The following is an 18,332-nucleotide window of genomic DNA, read 5'->3' on the forward strand; positions in this document are numbered from 1 at the left end:
AAACAAACAAACAAACAAAAAAGGGGCAGCTGCAAAATTTCACATCTAACAATGCTCATTGGTCTACTTGCTCATACTAGAGTAATAAAAATACTATGACTGCCCTTTTTCTGTGTTTCAAATATAGCTTGAGTCCCTGTTAAGGTAAAATCTGCTCTGGAAATACGCTGCAGGGATCCTGGAAATGTGATTTACAGTTTTGCAGCTTTATAATAGAGAACATAGCAAGATAAAATGGTCCCGAACTAGAAGTAGTTATTATGTCATTGACATGCTATCGAAACATGCTTCTCTATTCTTATAGAGAAGAAAAATCTCAAGAAAACTGTGAACTTCTACAGAAAGAAAACAGGAGCAGAGAAAATATTATATAACTCAAATGCCGTCTGAGATCAATAATTAGAAAGTATATATAATCTAGGAAGGAATACAAATAGTAAGAATTTTTTCCTCTTACGTGATAAATAGAAGAGTTGAAGCAGATGATCATTAAATTTTGATTTCTTTTTTATAGTATGTGTCCTATTCAAACTTTAGCATTGGGAAAAGCAACTGACAGAAACGAGTTTAATCAAAAAGGTATTCTTGAGTACCTCACTCACTCTGCTCAACTGGCAGCAGTGGTCTTGAGTTCACACCGATGAACAAAATAATGAGACAGGTCAGGTTTTAACTAATATACATTTACTTTGCTTTATTAAAGAACACAGGGCAGACAACAACACAACATGCATAGCAACAGCATGGTGAAGCTCTCAGTGCTCCAGGCCTGACTTTGCTAATCAGTCACTCTGCACTTAAACATGTAAGAAACTCCTTAAGTGATGAAGACGAGACAACATGATCCATCATACCTCGAGAATCCACTGACCCTGTTTTGTTTTTTTTTTTTTAAGGCTTTATGCATAGTCACTCAGTCCCACAACTAGCCATACAACTCTTTGAACATTTTATGTCCAGTTTCTATTCTCCAAGCCAGCTGCATCACCTCACTACAGATTGCTTATTACTTGCAAAACTCAACAATAAAGTATATATTCTTGGTCTGGCATACAGTGCTTAGCTAAATTCTCATTTATCTTTTATCTGATATAACTATGAAGTATTCCCCCCCCTTATCTGCAGTTTCACTTTCTGCAGTTTCAGTTACAGTCCTAAAATAGATGAGTACAGTTATAATATGATAAAATATTTTGAGAGATGAAGATCAAATTCAAACAGTTCTTATTAAAGTATATAATATAATTTTATTTTAATATTAGTTATTGTTAACCTTTTACTGTGCCTAATTTGTAAATTAAAGTTGATTACAGGTATGTATGTATACAAAAACACAGTATATATAGGCTTTAGTACTATCCAAGGTTTCAAGTATCTACTGAGGGTCTTTGAATACATCCCACATGAATAAAGTTGAGGGACTACTATACTATTAGAACTTCCTTGAGTTAGTATTTTAAGTATCTGAACCTTAATTATAGGGATGCATACTTTAAGACAAATGTATTAATAGTGTGAAACACTAATAATCCAAACAAGCAATAGTATTTTTCCAAATTTTACTAAAATGTTGTCACCTACTTTACATAATACATTCACATATTTAATATATACATAGGACCAATACTATTTAAGGTTTCTTAAAAATATATTTCATTTTATAAAAAATAATATTTTCATGAGAAGTCATGAAAATAGCCTTTTTAAATGCCATTGTGTAACTTAGTTCATTAACATGCAAAATAGAAGTATCAATTATAGGTTAATTGCCTGAGAAAGAAAGAAACAATCTCCAGGGAGATGACCTTGTTTAAACAAAATTACTCACTTATGGTAAACTGTAAAATAGAATATATAAAAAACGTAGCATTATGTATTTATTGCAATCAAAAAACTTGCATAATTTATTATTGAGGTCTTGCCAAAGACTTGAGCCATGTGAAGTATTTGAGACACTAATAAAGAACCTTTCCTAATTTGTGGATTCAAATTAAAAAGTGACATACATCTAAATGTTTGTATATTGTTTATATACATGAAATTTAAATAGCAATGAGGTGTCAATTAAGAAAAATCTTGTTTTAACAATGTCACATAATTTAAGCGTTTTTTTCAACATTGCTTTTAAATGACATTACTTTCCTACAACTCTTAATTACCTTTGAATCCAGCGTATGAAGTATAAACTCATTAACATCTTGTTGTGCTTTCCCACAAACAGCAACTACACTTGAATGCAGTTTCAGATTAGACCTTTTACTACATGGAAGAAAACTGGCTAAACTATTTAAATAGTATTTATTGTAAACAATTTTCTGAAACATGTACTTATGGTACTTTATGAACTGGAAAATGTGTCTACTTGTTTCAGACTTACATATTTTGTTCTTGCAAAGCCAGTCAGTTTTTATTATGTCAGATGATTGCCAAGTGTACCAACCTTTGAGCTTACGACTTCATTTTTTACCCCACAGTAATTTTCTTAATGGCCACTAGAATTGATTGTAATAGTAGGCATGCCTTCTATCAATATTATGCAGGAGTAAAAGCAGTTCTTGGGAGTTCCTGAATGGAATTCATCTGATTAAATATTCATTTTTTGATTACCGTCTAACCTTCTGCAACCTCTACTGTCTGTCTTTTGCCATTAAAGATTAATCTGCCAGTCTATCAGATAAAATAATAATCTGAATGGATCTGTATGACTTTACCTCATCTATGAAATCGTATCAGACTATTATTTTTACCCATTGTAGATATATGTGACCATTAAATTACCATCAAGTAGGAAAGAAAACCTACTAGAATGTAATGTTTGTTTTATATGTATTATAAAACATATTTTCTGGATATTTAAAATTTGCCAGACCTACAAAAGAAGAATCTCAAGGAATGTTTCTTTTAAAAAGAGTAACATTGTATTTTCCATTGTTTTATTCATCCATCCATCCATTAATTTTAGAGATCTATTTATTATCAGTATACTTCTATTGTGAAAATTAGATATTCATGAAAAATATATAATAGGTGTAGTTCAATTTCCCTTTTGTGAAGTATCATTTGAAAAAAAAGGGCATATGTTACACACACACATATCCATAGAATATTATTGCCCAGAAGAAAATATTGTTCTGTTGTAATTTAAAAAATGAAGTTTTGATGATACTAGATATTACATCAATCTTGGAGATGCATATTATTTGAAAGCATCTTAAATATCTAAATAAATTAGGCACAAATAAATTAGTTTAACACATTTTCAGCTCTGGCATTTTTTAAACTTACTTGACTTTGGAACATTTCCTCATGAAACAACACAATACTCCACAGAATAGTAATTCTTGAGGATGTCTTGGGAAATGCTGTACTAGAACTGGCTGCCTAATCAGTGTATTTTTCTCAGGATGGCTAGAGACAAATGCATTATTTCTAGACATAGCATCATCAGTTACGCTTGGAGACAAAGGAGACAAGTACATTTGGTTTTCCCATCACTTTATTCAGTATGCGAGTATGAGAGATAATTGTCATATTTAAGACATGTAATATTTAAGATTCCACAAGAAACACAAAGATTTCTAAATGTATATGAAGATTTAAAATACATCTAAAAATGTATATTTGAGAAAAAGAGCTTCTTAATGTTCACAATGCAAGTTTTAGATGGTAACAGTCACATCCTGTGACATTGTGATAATGTGCCTCCAGCTCAGGGTTTATCTACTGTTATGGCCTGAATTGTGCCATATGTTGAATCCCTAACCTCTTCTACCTCAGAATTTGGCTGCATTTGGTGATAGGCCCTTTAGGAGGTAAATAGGGTAATCTGAGGTCACATGAGTGGGCCCTAATCCTGTCTGACTCATGACGTGCAAAGAGGGGAAGATTGTCTTCTGCAAGCCAAATAGACACCACAGGACAAAGAAAACCTGCTGACACCTTGATCTGGGACTCTACCCTCCCAAACTGTAAGAAGATACATTTCTGTTATTTATCTTTTACCCAGCCTGTGGTACTTTGTTATGGCAGCCCCAGAATTCCTACTTCTTACAAAACTTATACTTACTAAGAAACCTTACTACTACTCCTAAGCATGAATTGGGCCAAACCAAAAGAAAGGTCACAGTGCAATGCTGCATTCACCCCTTTGCCAATAAAAAAAAAATCTTCAAACCCCCATCATCCCATAGAAGCTGCTAGTGAACCCCTCTTTCTTTCAGTTTTATTTATTACTGCATGTTTCTGTGGTTTCTTTGAGAATATAGGGTAGCTATTAAAGTTGGAGAAAGCTTGTTCCTCTGATGAACAATACAGTTAAATTACATTTAACAAAATAAGAGGAACAATCCTTTGTATGTTCAGATGAATTAGATAAGTACATCTCACTGCTCTTTCCAGAAATACAAATTAGTAATAACTCTAGGCATAGAATTTTAATAGCCTTTTGGTTGCATTATTAAATGTCATAGATAAATTTAAGTTTTAGGGTCATGTTCTACTAGCAGAAAATATCAGCAGATATTTGAAGCCTCAAATAGATTGATTCAAATGTTTTAGATTAAAAAGTATATTGGCACAAGCTAATATTCATTCTGTCGCTATCCTCAGGACATACATTGATTTATCTATGTTTTGCAGGACATTACATATCCCAACAAAGTTTGTCATCTTTAAGATGTTTGCCTGGAATGCCACTTTTTCACTTGGTCTTGTCCCTAGTTACTCCTGATTTTTGAGAGACCTTTTTATAACCTCAAATGCCACTGGCTGTCAGAACATGATGAATCATGTATTGCTACTGCCAAAATGCCTGCTTGGAGACTCATCTATTCAACTTGTACTCTCTAATGTCTGAACAAAATGCCTTCAGAACAGAACAACTCCATCCTTAGGCTGGTCTTCAAAAGGCAAATTATTTATGAATCAAAGTTTCAGAAACACTTGTGAACATCAATATTCTTTACTGGCTACAGAAATTGTACCTCATGTTTTAATAAAACTGCGTGATTTATAACAACGCTGAAGACCCATGGTTTTACTTTCAGAATTTATCACTTAAAAATTTTAGTGTGGCTTTAATACAGAGCACACTCAGACTGAAATAATCCTTGGTAAGGAATAATTCTGAAGACATATGTGCATGTGTGCTCGTGTGTGTGTGCTTTATTTGGCGGAGAGCAATTGGAGACCAAGTTATCTGATTTTCCACTTTTGTGCAACAGAAACACCACTACTGCGGACTCTACTCCAAATCTGTCCCTCTATGACAATTCCTGCAGGAATTTTTAAACTGAGTTTTTTAAGAAAGAACATTTAGAATGGCTCAAATCTGCCCTGGAATGAGGCTTATGTGCAATTTACTCTAAAATCAGGCAATTAGTTGTAAGTTGTATACCCACACATACATATGTGTGGACATATTTTTTTACACGTATATCCTGCTTTGGATTTTCAGTTCCTCTTCATTTACCAGGATAAGCTTCTAGAATAGCGCCAGGGCTGAACATTTGTGTCCCCTTCAAATTCTTGCATTCAAACCCTAATCCCCAAGCCAATGGGACCAGGAGGTGGGACCTGTGGGAGGTGATTATGTCATAAAGGCTGAGCCCATGTGAATTTGATTAGTGCCCTTATAAAGGAGGCCCAAGGGAGCTTGTTAGCCCTTCTGCCATGTGAAAACATAACAACAAAAAAATGCCGTCTAGGAAGGGGGCCCTCACCAGACACTGAACCTGCTAAATCTGCCAGCACTTTGGCACAGCATCTGAACTGGGAGAAATATGTTTCTGTTTATAAACCACTCAGCCAAAACGGCTGTTATTACAGCTGATCAAAAGAATTGCTGTTCATCACGCCAAAGACATGCTGGTCCTTTTCCCTTCATTCATACCTGTTCTTGTCCCTTCAATCTTTTCCTAATGTCTTGAGCCTCTGCTTGTTTATTTTCTCACAAAATCTTTATTCATTGATTTTTACAGACAAAAACTCAAATATACCTGCAAATGTTCAGCATCATTTACTTATTAGCCAGAAAATGTTTGCATATTCTCTAATTTATTTTTTCTCTAATTTATGTGTTCTTGGTGTTTTGTACATGTATTGTCTACCTCAAGGCAAATATATTTTTAAATTTTGCTTTGGGAAAAACTTTCTGACTTGGCTCTGTGTTGAAAACATATCTCACAATTGAACAGAATGTAGAAGCTGACATTTACTTTAAAGCTTCATGAACATCTTCCTGGGGGGATTTCAGGAATCTCTCTGTTTCTGGCTTTCTTTCATTGTTCAGTGTCTGCTATTCTGTGGACTACACATTCTACGTTTATTTTTAGCGAGATTGTCCTAGATTAATATGTAATTCCTACCATTTATGCTGCTTTATACTGGAGGACTTTTTCTAACCTTCATTGAGTTGTTTCAATGGCTTCATACCGATACTACTTCATTTCTCAACAATTCAGTTATAAAAAAATAAATTATAAATAAAACAATGCACATTTGAAATATATTTGAAATATTTTCTGGAAATTAAAGTTTGTATATTACAGAAACAAGTTGACTATATGTACTGAGAGCCGTTACATATTTATATTATTTGATCCAGTAACTGAACTTTTAAGGTTTTTCAAAGAAAACACAGTAATAAGATACAGTAATAATTTGTTGAATAAAAGTTAATCCTAGATCTTTTTAATAAGCTCATAAATGAGGAACTATATTCTTGACACAATATTTATTGTGGAAATTTGTAACACGTTATGATATATTCATATAATGGAATTTTTGTATCTATCAGATGCAGTCATGTGTTGTTTGATGACAGGAATATATTCCCCTTTTTTGGTAGGTAAAGATGTTAATTTAAAATAATAGAAATTGTTTTGAATGAGGAGTACCAGATGTGCTACCAAATACCTGTGATTTGGACAAGGTAACATGAATTCACTAGCTGATAGTGTTAGAAAAGAAGCTAATACTCCAATGTTTGAGTTGATGAATGTGATCAATAATATATTTTATCATTTGTTATTGTGGGAACATCATAGAGCATAGTTAAACCAATCTACATTATGTAACTTCCTAAAAACCTAGGTTACATGGTATAGCCTGTTGCTCCCAGGCTACAAATCTGTACATCACGGCAATGTATTAAATACTGTAGGCAATTGTAACACAATGGTAAGTGTTTGTAAAGCTAAACATATCTAAACATAGAAAAAGTACAGTCAAAATATGGTATAGGCCGGGCGCGGTGGCTCAAGCCTATAATCCCAGCACTTTGGGAGGCCGAGACGGGTGGATCATGAGGTCAGGAGATCGAGACCATCCTGGCTAACACGGTGAAACCCCGTCTCTACTAAAAAATACAAAAAAAAAAAAAACTAGCCGGGTGAGGTGGCGGGCGCCTGTAGTGGGGGGGGAGCGGGAAAATACAATTAAGCAAGGGAGAAAGAGAAAGAAAGCGTAAAAAAAAAAAAAAAAAAAAAAAAAAAATGGTATAAAAGATTAAAAATGATACACGTATATAGGATATTTACCATGAATGAAGCATGTATGATGGGAAGTTGCGCTGGGTGTCATTGAGTGAGTGGTGGTGAATGTGAAGGCCTAAGTCACTACTGTAGACTTTAGAGACACTGCACATTTGGGTTATAGTAAATATTTAAAAATATTTTCTTTCACTCATCAAAATTAACCTTGGCTACTGTAACCATTTTACTTTATACAATTTTACTTGTTTTAACTTTTTGATACCGTATATTTCCTTTAACACACAACACATTGTACACTGTAAACAAATTTCACTTTCATTACATCCTTGTACTATAAATATTTTTCTATTTTTTGTTTTTTACTTTTAAAACATTTTTTTGATAAACCTAAGACACAAACGCACACATTGGCCTAGGCCTACGTAGGGTCAGGATCGTCAATATCACTGTCTTTCACCTCCACATCTTGTCCCACTAGAAGGTCTTCCTGGGCATTGACAGGTATAGAGCTGTCATCTCCTATGATAACAATGCCTTCTTCTGAAATACCTTCTGGTATTCTTCTGGAATACCTCCTGAAGGACCTGACCGAGGCTTTTCTTGAGGAGGTGTCACTCTTTTCAGAAATATGTCTATAGTGGTTTGCTTGGTTTATTTCTTTTCTTTTCTTTCATCATAGATTTGCTTGTAAGCAGATGATGCACCATGAATATTCCTCTTTATTAATAAGGACCTTTCAATGTTGAGGCCCATGTTTTCATACTTTTTTTTTTTTTTTTTGAGATGGAATCTTGCTCTGTCGCCCAGGCTGGAGTGCGGTGGCGCGATCTCGGCTCACTGCAAGCTCCGCCTCCCGGGTTCACGCCTTTCTCCTGCCTCAGCCTCCTGAGTAGCTGGGACTACAGGCACCTGTCACCACGCCCAGCTAATTTTTTTGTATTTTTAGTAGAGACAGGGTTTCACCGTGTTAGCCAGGATGGTCTCAATCTCCTGACCTCGTGATCCGCCCGCCTCGGCCTCCCAAAGTGCTGGGACTATAGGCGTGAGCCATCGCGCCCGGCTGTTTTCATACTTTTTAAGGAACCTGTTGAGGTCTGCAAAGCCTTCTGCTAAATCTTTCACTGTGAACTTTCTTGTCAAGGGGTTCCTCTTCTTTTTCTTCTCAGTTCGCTTTTATTTTGCCTCTTTACCTCTGTGTTTCTGCTTCAGTTACAACAAGTGCCCATTAGTCAATTTCTCAGGAATGACTTCTAGGAGTTCCTCAATGTCATCCTCATCTACACGCAGATTAAAGTTGTTTACCATCTCAACTACAGGCTTGTTGGTTTTTGCAACCTTCTATTCTTGGAAAATTGTTTAAAATCATGGATGAACCTTTTAAGTATCTTCTTCCTGATGCCATTTATACACTCCTTGGCAACATCACCCTATGCCCAAGCAAGGTCCAGGGTAGAGTCACAGATGGCATAATCCTTCCAGAGTAGCATCAGTGTCTTCCGAATGTCTTCCTCAGTTGTAGCAATAGCCTGGGCAAATGTCCTCAGGTAGTCGGGCTTCAAAGCTGCCGTTACTCCTTGATCAATTGGCTGGATGAAAAAGGTGATGTTAGGAAGAAAAAAAACCTCACTTTGATATTGGCATGAAGGTCACCAATAAAAGGAGACTGTACAGGAGCATTATCAACAATAACCCGAATCTTGACAGGCATGCTATTCTTCAAACAGTACTTCCCCATTTTGCTCGTGTACCAACTCCAACGGGCATCTTGGAAGAGGAGCTGGGTCATCCACAAACTATTGCTCCTGTAGTACACAGGGAGTGTGTGTTTATTGATAATAAGCTTGAAAGTCCTGGCATTCTCACTGTGCCAGATCACAAAGGGTTTCAATTTGTAGCCTGTAACATTGCCACCAAATAAGACTCTTATCCCGTCCTTAAAAAATCTTGGCATTAAGTTGGTGTTCGTAGGGATGAAAGTTCTTTCAGGCATTTGTTCCCAGAATAGGGAGTTTTCATCCATATTAAAGATTTGCTCTCGCAAGTATTTTTTCTGCACAACCAGCTTATCTTATTGTGGACTCACACAATCTGATTTTTGGAGGTTCCAAAAATTCCTCAGCTGCTGTCACATCAGCACTTGCATACTCACGACTCACTTTTACATTATATAATGAATAACTATTCATGAATTGTTTAAACCACCCAGAGTTAACAGTAAATGTTAACACATTGTAGTTGGATACTGTCTTTTCTTACAATATTGCAAACAGATTTTGCTTTGGTTATAATTATCATGTGCCAAGAGGGATATGTTTCTGTGTCTGCTCTTTAATCCAGTTCATCAGCAGCTTCTCCATATCCGATATAGGCCATTCTTGAATTTTTGTTAATCTTGTTGCCTCCAAGAAGCAGATTCTCTAACAGATTCTGTCACTTTGTTCTTGTTGTTGATCATAGCTATGGTGGAATGGAATATGCCTGCCTGAAGAGCAATAAGCACCACTGGTTTTCCACCTTCATAGTTCTTAATCACTTTTCATTTAGTCTCCATAACAGTCACTCTAAGGGGCCTCTTATGGGCAGCATTAGCAGTGGCTTTTGCATTGTTAGGGACCATGATGAACAAAACAAGAGAATAAATCCACTGAGGTTACACAGTCAAGGGATGCAGTAAACATGAGATGTGTGAGGCTTCTGTGGGCTTAACACAGCATACTGTCTTAATGGAAACTTTTTGCTTAGTAAGTAGGATTACACTTTAAAGTGCTGATAAAAAGTAGAGTATAATAAATACATAAATCACTAGCATAGTTGTTTATTATAATGATCGGGTATTATATACTGTACATAATTATATGTATCGGATTTTCTTACCACTGCAGCACAGTAGATTAGTTTACAGCAACATCACTACAAACATGAGTGATGTGTTATAGTATGACATTATTAGATAATAGGAATGTTTCAGCTCCATTGTAATCTTGTGGGAGCAACATTGTATATGATGTCCTTTGCACAAAACACTGTTATGCAGCATGTGACTGTATTTTGTTTTCAGATATTTTAACAACCTAAAAATTATCATTTTAAAACAATGAAAAGGTGTAAGAGTAAATATTGTTTATCTAACATTATTCAAGCTATGCAAAATATGTATAGCAGATATACACAATAAATATTTTATAGTAACTACTTATTGATTATAGTGTTAAATATACTGGTTTATTTTTATTATTGTTAATATACATTATAATCTACATTTACAAAATTGGCATCTTTTACTGTGTAGTCAGAAAAAAGTAAGTTTTTAATGCTGTTATAAAAAATGGTAAAATGTTTCCATTGCTTATGTAATGTAGAGTTTACAATTTCTAACAACTAGATGATTCATAAATGACCTTTCAAATGAAAGAAAGAAACCATGATTATGGAAGATTCGAGCCTAGGAAAAGGAAATAGAGACTCTTGGAAGGCTATCATAAACTAAAAGTCACCAAAAATATATAAAAAGCCAAAAGAGTTATTCAAGATTATGTAATTTCTTCTTATTATTTACATATTTGTAGCCAGGTTTATCTGAACATGTATTCAATAAAAAAGATCACATAAAGCAAATAAAGATTTGTTTTAAAAAAAGCACCACTTAGAAATAAAGGTGGAAATCTGTGCCACTTAAATTATAAATATTAATTTATTATATTAAATTAATATTTAATATATTATATTGATATTATATTATACTTATTAATTAATACATACTATATATTAATTGTTTATAAATATTTATTGCCTTCTGTCACAGCGAGGTATAAAAATAGAGCTAATTCAAGAATATAAGATGATCTGTACTTGAATAATTAAGAGTAGAGCCCAACAAGTAATAAATCCTCCTTAGACCGGGAGCAGTGGCTCACACCTGTAATCCCAGCACTTTGGGAGGCCGAGGTGGGCGGATCACGAGGTCAGGAGATCGAGACCATCTTGGCTAACACGGTGAAACCCCATCTCCATAAAAATACAAAATATTAGCCGGGCGTGGTGGCAGGCACCTAGAGTCCCAGCTCCTCGGGAGGCTGAGGCAGGAGAATGGCGTGAACCCGGGAGGCGGATGAAGTGAGCCGAGATCAGCCACTGCACTCCAGCCTGGTGATAGGTGAGCCAGACTCCGGCCTCCCAAAAAAAAAAAAAAAAAAAAAAAAAAAAAAAAAATCCTCCCTCCTTACTCCTCTTCAATCTGAAATAAACATTGTGCCATCAGAGCATTTTGTCTTATATTGTCATTTTCATGTCTCTAGGACATCGTGGCCCTATGTAATAGGAGGATTGGAGTTGACACTGAGAGACATCTTCTTTGGACTTTTCTTTTTGTAGTGGAGATATCTTGAAAGAAAATAATCACTTTGGAACCAAAAGCCTTTTTTGCTTTTAGAGTAGTTGTATTCTGCCAGATTTTAACTGTACTACACTCACATACAAACCAATCCCATCAGGAAGACCGTCAAAATTCCTAAACATTACATTGTTGGAAGGTGGTGGTAGCAAATAGTTTTATTGATGAAGAGTAAGGAATGATGTGTTTCGTTTCTTCACCTCATAGATCAGACTTAGAAAAATCTCTTTACCAGATTTCATAAGGGAAAAAATAATAAATTATGCCTGGTATTTTGTGAACTAAATTTACTAATTTCTTTAAATAACAAATGCCTATACTACTTCATTTCATCATCTGTGACATAAAGTATTATTTGCTAACATTAAGCAAAAATGAATGGTGACCTTAGGAGTGCTTTAAAAAACTTTATGAATCAAGCCTAGTAGAGATAGGAGACAGCTTGTTAAATATAGTATTGGAACAAAACTTACAAAATTCTCTGACAGATAATGCACAATAAAATGTGGACTCTGCCTCTGATTTGAAACTTCCCAGAGCATCCCCTCTGCTTGGACCTCTGTATTTACATCTGAGCTTCCTTATTGTATAACATAATCATAAACAATTAACAACTCATATTGCCAGATATGAGTATATTCATTCTTTAATAAATTCATGTTCTTGATAACTACATATAAGTATGTCATAGTGTGTCTTACTCAATTTAGGCTACTAAGAATAACAGAATGCCACAGGCTTATAAACAACAGATATTTATTTCTCACAATTCTGGAGACTGGAAGTGCAAGATCAGGGCAGCACCAGCAAATTCAGTGTCTGATCAAAGCCCGGGTCCCGGTTCATAGATGGCCTTTCTCTCGCTATGTTCTGACATAGTGGAAGGGGAGAGGGATCTGACTGGATTCCATTTTAAAAGAGCAGTAATACCAATCATGAAGCCTTTGCCCTCAGGGTCTAATCACCTCCCAGAGTCCCTGCCTTCTAATACCATAACACTGGATTAGGTGTTAACATATGAATCTGGGGGAACATAAACATTCAGTTAATACAATTTGAGGGACTGAGGGGACATTTTAAGCAATTTTTGTAATAGGCAGAGAGTTTTGTGCCTATTAAAATGTAAGAACTTATGTAAAAGTTAGAGACCTGAAAAAAATATTTATTAACTCTCAACTACAACATGAAAATAATCATTACTATTAATAGATACTTCATTTAATAATTATAAAATATATCAACTTTGTTAATTTTTAAATTTTATATTTATCAAATTTAATTAATTTCAGGAAGTGTATGGTTTAAACTTTCTAATTTGGCAAGAATCCCCGTTTGGGCCAATGGTTTCAGATAAATTATTGCTAATTTTAAAGTAAATCAGTTAATTGTTGGCAAATGAAAATTAAATTGAAAAATTATTTAAAATGTTTTCAAAAGTTTTATACATAAAGTATTATTTTTAATAATACTCAAAACTAAGATGTCCTGGGCTTATGGAAGTTACTGAAATGTTCCTGAAATCTCTCCATCAATTCTCATTATATATGAACCTTTCTGAATAATAAATACTAAGAATCCGGAATATGACTATACAGTATTCCTGTGCAGATATATTACTGGTATACTGTTTTTTTGGCAGGAAAAGATGTTAATTTGAAACAATAGAAATTGTTTTAAATTAGGAGTACCAGATGTGCTACCAAATACCTATGATTTGGACAAGGTAACATGAATTCACTAGCTGATGGTGTTATAAAAGAAGCTGATACCCCAGTGTTTGAGTTGATGAATATGATCAATAAATGTTCATTGTTTTCTCTCAGATCTCACCTCCATAGTGTACATGATGGAGTGTTATGCTGTTAACAAACTTGCTATTAAAAAAGTGTTGAATACACCACATAGCACAATTTAAATGACTGTGTTTGTATACATGTAGTATACCTGCATGATACATTTTTAAGAAATAGGGGCTGGGCACGGTGGCTCACGGCTGTAATCCTAGCACTTTGGGAGGCCGAGGTGAATCACCTGAGGTCAGGAGTTCGAGACAAGCCTGGCCAACATGGCGAAACCCCGTCTCTACAAAAATACAAAAATTAGCTGGACATGGTGGCGGGGTCTTGTAATTCTAGTTACTCGGGAGGCTGAGACAGGAGAATAGCTTCAACCTGAAAGGCGGAGGTTGCAGTGAACTGAGATTTCACCATCACTGCATCCCAGCTCAAGTATAAGAGCAACCTGTCAAAAAGCTGAAAAGAAGAGAAGAGAAGAGAAGAGAAGAGAAGAGAAGAGAAGAGAAGAGAAGAGAAGAGAAGAGAAGAGAAGAGAAGAGAAAAGAAAAGGGAAGGGAAGGGAAGGGAAGGGAAGGGAAAGGAAAAGAAAAAAGAAAAAGAATTACTGGGTCAAGGGTTAGATGCATTTGTAATTTTTTTTAATTTTAAAATTTTGTTGACTTTTGAATATTAATACAGCTATATAGTACATAATTCAAAAAGAGAAAGAGATGAATGGTAAAATTAAAATTCTCTCACACCAGTTTCTTGCATTAAGCCAGTTCCCTTGGGAGTTATGTCTTTATATAAATCCTTCTAGAGATATGTGATACTTACACAGGCACGTATGAATACGTAGAATTCCTCTTTTTCAAGTAGGTTTTTGTTTTCTTGTGCCTATTCCTTTAAGGGGAGCAGAAGACCCATGTCAAGATGGCTTAAACAGAGACTCCAGGCTACAGTGTAAGCATTCGTATCAACAGTACGCTATTTTTTTGCCTCATCACCTCAGCCTCAGCTGTGGTGGACCTTATCAGCAAAAGTGATGGTTTCTTTGATTTTCACTATAGCTTATTGTTTTCCCTGGATGAAAGGATAGCAATGGATTCTGTACATTGCTCTGTCCCTGGCCAAGAAATCTCAATCTTACTGCCATCTTGCTCTGCACTGGGCACACAGTACACACTCCGTAATTACCCTTCACCAGCTTCCTAGAATGTCCTTCACCTCTCTCTTCCATTAGTTCCTGTGACTCAGACATCCTCTTGCTGATTTTCTCTCTGGTGTATCACATATTGTAGTAGCATCCTGGGCAAAGATTATGTGGATTTTTAGTTTTGCAGACCCTGTTTATGTAAAAATTACTTTACCTTACTTTCCCACCTGATTTCTCTTAGAAATATGAAATAATTTTTATGTTGCTAGGCTGCCTTTCAATGTTATTTAAATATTGGAAGGCATTTCTGATTCCTTATTCTTTGTATGTAACAATTTTAGTTACCCTCCCCCATGGAAGTTTATAAGATCATCATTTTGTCTCCAGTGTTCTAAAATGTCACAATGATTGGCTAATTTGGTCATCCCACCATACCAGGTACTGGGAGATTCCTTTTAATTTAGGAGCTGATTTCCTTTAGAGCAAGTGTGTCCAACTCATGGCCCACAGGCCACATGTGGCCCAGGACAGCTTTGAAGGCGACCCAACACAAATTTGTAAACTTTCTTAAAACATTATGAGATGTTTTTGCAATTTTTTTTTTTTTTTTTTTTTTTAGCTCAGCAGCTATCATTATTGTTAGTGTATTTTATTTGTTGCCTAAGGCAATTCTTCCAATGTGGCCCAGGGAAGCCAAAAGATTGGATACCCCTACTTGAGAACTAGGAAATGGTCTGGGATGGTATTACATCCAATTACATTACATTATGTTATTTATGATACATATAATGCATATGGTATATATTAAATGTAATAAAACATACCATAATTGCATAGTGTTTTAACCAAATGGACAAATGAGTATTAGCATGAATTACTTGTTAGTTGAGGAAATTGCACATTTACAGCATGCACGAAGGATTGGTCTGCAATAACAATGTCCTCTAAACAATGTAAATTGGTGGCTTTTAAAATATATTTTCAAAATATTTTTGCAGTAAATTACTAAATTTGAATACTATATTTTAATGCTAGTCACACACACATAACATATTCTGCTAATAATGATATCTTTAAAAAATAAAGAGGAAGTTATTTTAGTTCCAAATGGCAAGGTTTTCCAGTACAGTCTTTTTACAATAGAAACATTAGAGTACTTTCTTAAATATTTTATAGTTTTTTCCTAATCACAAGTTATATAGCTGTTTCTTTTCTGTGATTAACAAATATATAGCATTAAATCAAATAGGAACAGTATATATTTATAATAGTGCATTCCTACATATACTGAGTATATGAATAAAGAATTATAAATAGTGACATCTTACAATAGGTATGGCCAACAATAAATGTATAATAATCATTTTGGATTTTCAACCCTGTATTTTCTCTGATAACCTATCACCCCAGCATAAAAAAGTATTTATGACAGAAATATTATGGCTCAACTTTTGTGGTGTTATCAATACAAATCCTCCAAGTGTCATATTCTAATGAAGAGTGCAAATAGAATTCCACTAATAATACTTCTTTATTGAATAAAATGTTTTTGTCATATTACATCTTATTTTAAAGCATGTATTTAACTTTGAAAAAGCTGAAACAGAGTCACACCTTTTTCTTTTAGTCGTCGTTACCTTTCAATTTATGGGAATAATGAGAGAAAAAGCACTAACGTGATACTAAGATATTATTCAAGACTTGTGTTGTTTCTCTGTTTTTAGCATGCAGTGACCTGGAGTTCAGGGAAGTGGCAAACAGATTGCGGGACTGGTTCAAGGCCCTTCACGAAAGTGGAAGTCAAAACAAGAAGACAAAAACATTGCTGAGGACTGAGAGAAGCAGTAAGATTTCTCAAGTTGATAATTGCTACTGTATCTGATATGAAGTTTTATTTCCAATGAACCATGTAGAACAAAACACATATTTCAGTATTTATTCACTGCATATATACTGAATAAAAATCAGAACATGATTACTTCCAAGCACACCTGTATTATTTTGCAGGGAAATAAGGCATTTGGGACAACTCTGATTGGAGGAAAAGGGAATGTCTCCTCAGAGGGTGTTTAGCTTTCAGTAGAGCAGAAAGAATGAGAATATTCTTCAGTGTTTTATTAAGGTGGTAAAGAATAGAACACCACAGAAAATAAAAGTAAAAAATTTGGAGTGCTTAGATTTTAAAAGAATACAACGGAACTCCCCCATATGGTAGCCTTTCCGAGATTGCTTTGCTGGTGTCTCTATGTTGACCCTGTGTGAAATGGATCAGTAGACAAGAGAGGATATCTGCAAATTAAATAAGTAAAATGCAGAAGGAATTAAAGAGCATATACCTCTTACAAGTTTTTTTAATTATCAGTATAATTCTCTAAAAGTTTTTTTTTTAATTCCTTGGAAATAAGAAATACAAATTGAAATAGGGTATTTGTTATGAATAATTTTATAAACTTTTCATTTTATATTATTTTCATTTGTATAAAAATTCGTTTATTATTTAATACATATAAAAGGATATGGAAACATGGGCTGAATCTTTCAAAGATTGAAGCATGTGCTCCAAAACACAAGAAAAGGGGGAGAAGTAGCAATTACAAGCCATATCTCTTGGCTGGCAAAGAAGAGCCAGATGTGTGACATTCATCACCTGTCGTGATGTGACCCATCCATTCTCACCTGCTACCCTCAAAGTGCAGTTTCTAACAAAATGATGTCGTAAGATAACACAATCCTCTTTAGATTCCTAAAATGCTTTGTTTTTTTTCACATTAAGGAGTTTTCTACAATTTCAACAAATTGTAGTTATGAATCTAATTTACATAGTGAAATAATTTAATGCAGAAGTGCAATTAAGCCATTACTTTTAGATTAGTAATTGTCTGTGAATGTATACTGACTATCCATATATTTCCTTTTATGAATTTCACGAAAAAATTGTAGTATTTTTCATTTCCTGCAGTAGAGCTCCTCAGACTTATCTCTGGATTTATTGATTAATTTTTTGGCAAATGTAAATATTTTGATGCCTTTTAGCTTGAACTTGCCTAATAGAAATAATGATTCCGTATATTTGCCTCTGTATTTATTGCCTCCCTACTGGAGTGGGGAGAAGGTTTCTTCCACAACCTTACATATTGATTTTTTAAAGATTCATGTTCACAACTGTTTTTAAAATTCATATCCACTCCCAATATTCATAGTTGAACATTTTTATTGCTTTCTCTAAAATTTCTCCTTTAAGCTAAGCTTGAGTTCAGACTGATGTGTCCTTCCAGATACGGAGATAGATAATGGAGAACATTTGCAACACTCAGCAAGGTGCCTGGGTAATTGTACACATTCACAGATATTTTTCTTTCTAGCTTTTTCTGTCAATAAATTCCATGAGACTCTCTAAAGGTAGTAGATTAATTATAAGAAACTTCTTTAGAGTTGAATATCTTTGGACAGGACAGGAAAAAGTGGGCCAAAGGATTACGTATACTGCTTGAAGGAGTCAGAGGCCAGCTAGAAAAAAA

At 34.6% G+C, this 18,332-nt stretch overlaps 1 protein-coding gene across 3 annotated transcripts in view; it reads left to right on the forward strand.

Moving 5' to 3' along the window:
* SPOCK3 (SPARC (osteonectin), cwcv and kazal like domains proteoglycan 3) overlaps nt 1-18,332 on the forward strand; it is a 481,502-nt gene that overhangs the window by 421,877 nt on the left and 41,293 nt on the right. For all 3 annotated transcript variants that reach the window (XM_021938932.1, XM_021938931.1, XM_021938933.1), the window contains one exon: nt 16,539-16,658. In XM_021938932.1, coding sequence (XP_021794624.1) covers nt 16,539-16,658 — 120 coding nt within the window. The remainder of the gene's footprint in view (nt 1-16,538; nt 16,659-18,332) is intronic.

This window comes from Papio anubis, chromosome 3, assembly GCF_008728515.1.
Source record: "Papio anubis isolate 15944 chromosome 3, Panubis1.0, whole genome shotgun sequence".
Taxonomy (NCBI): domain Eukaryota; kingdom Metazoa; phylum Chordata; class Mammalia; order Primates; family Cercopithecidae; genus Papio; species Papio anubis.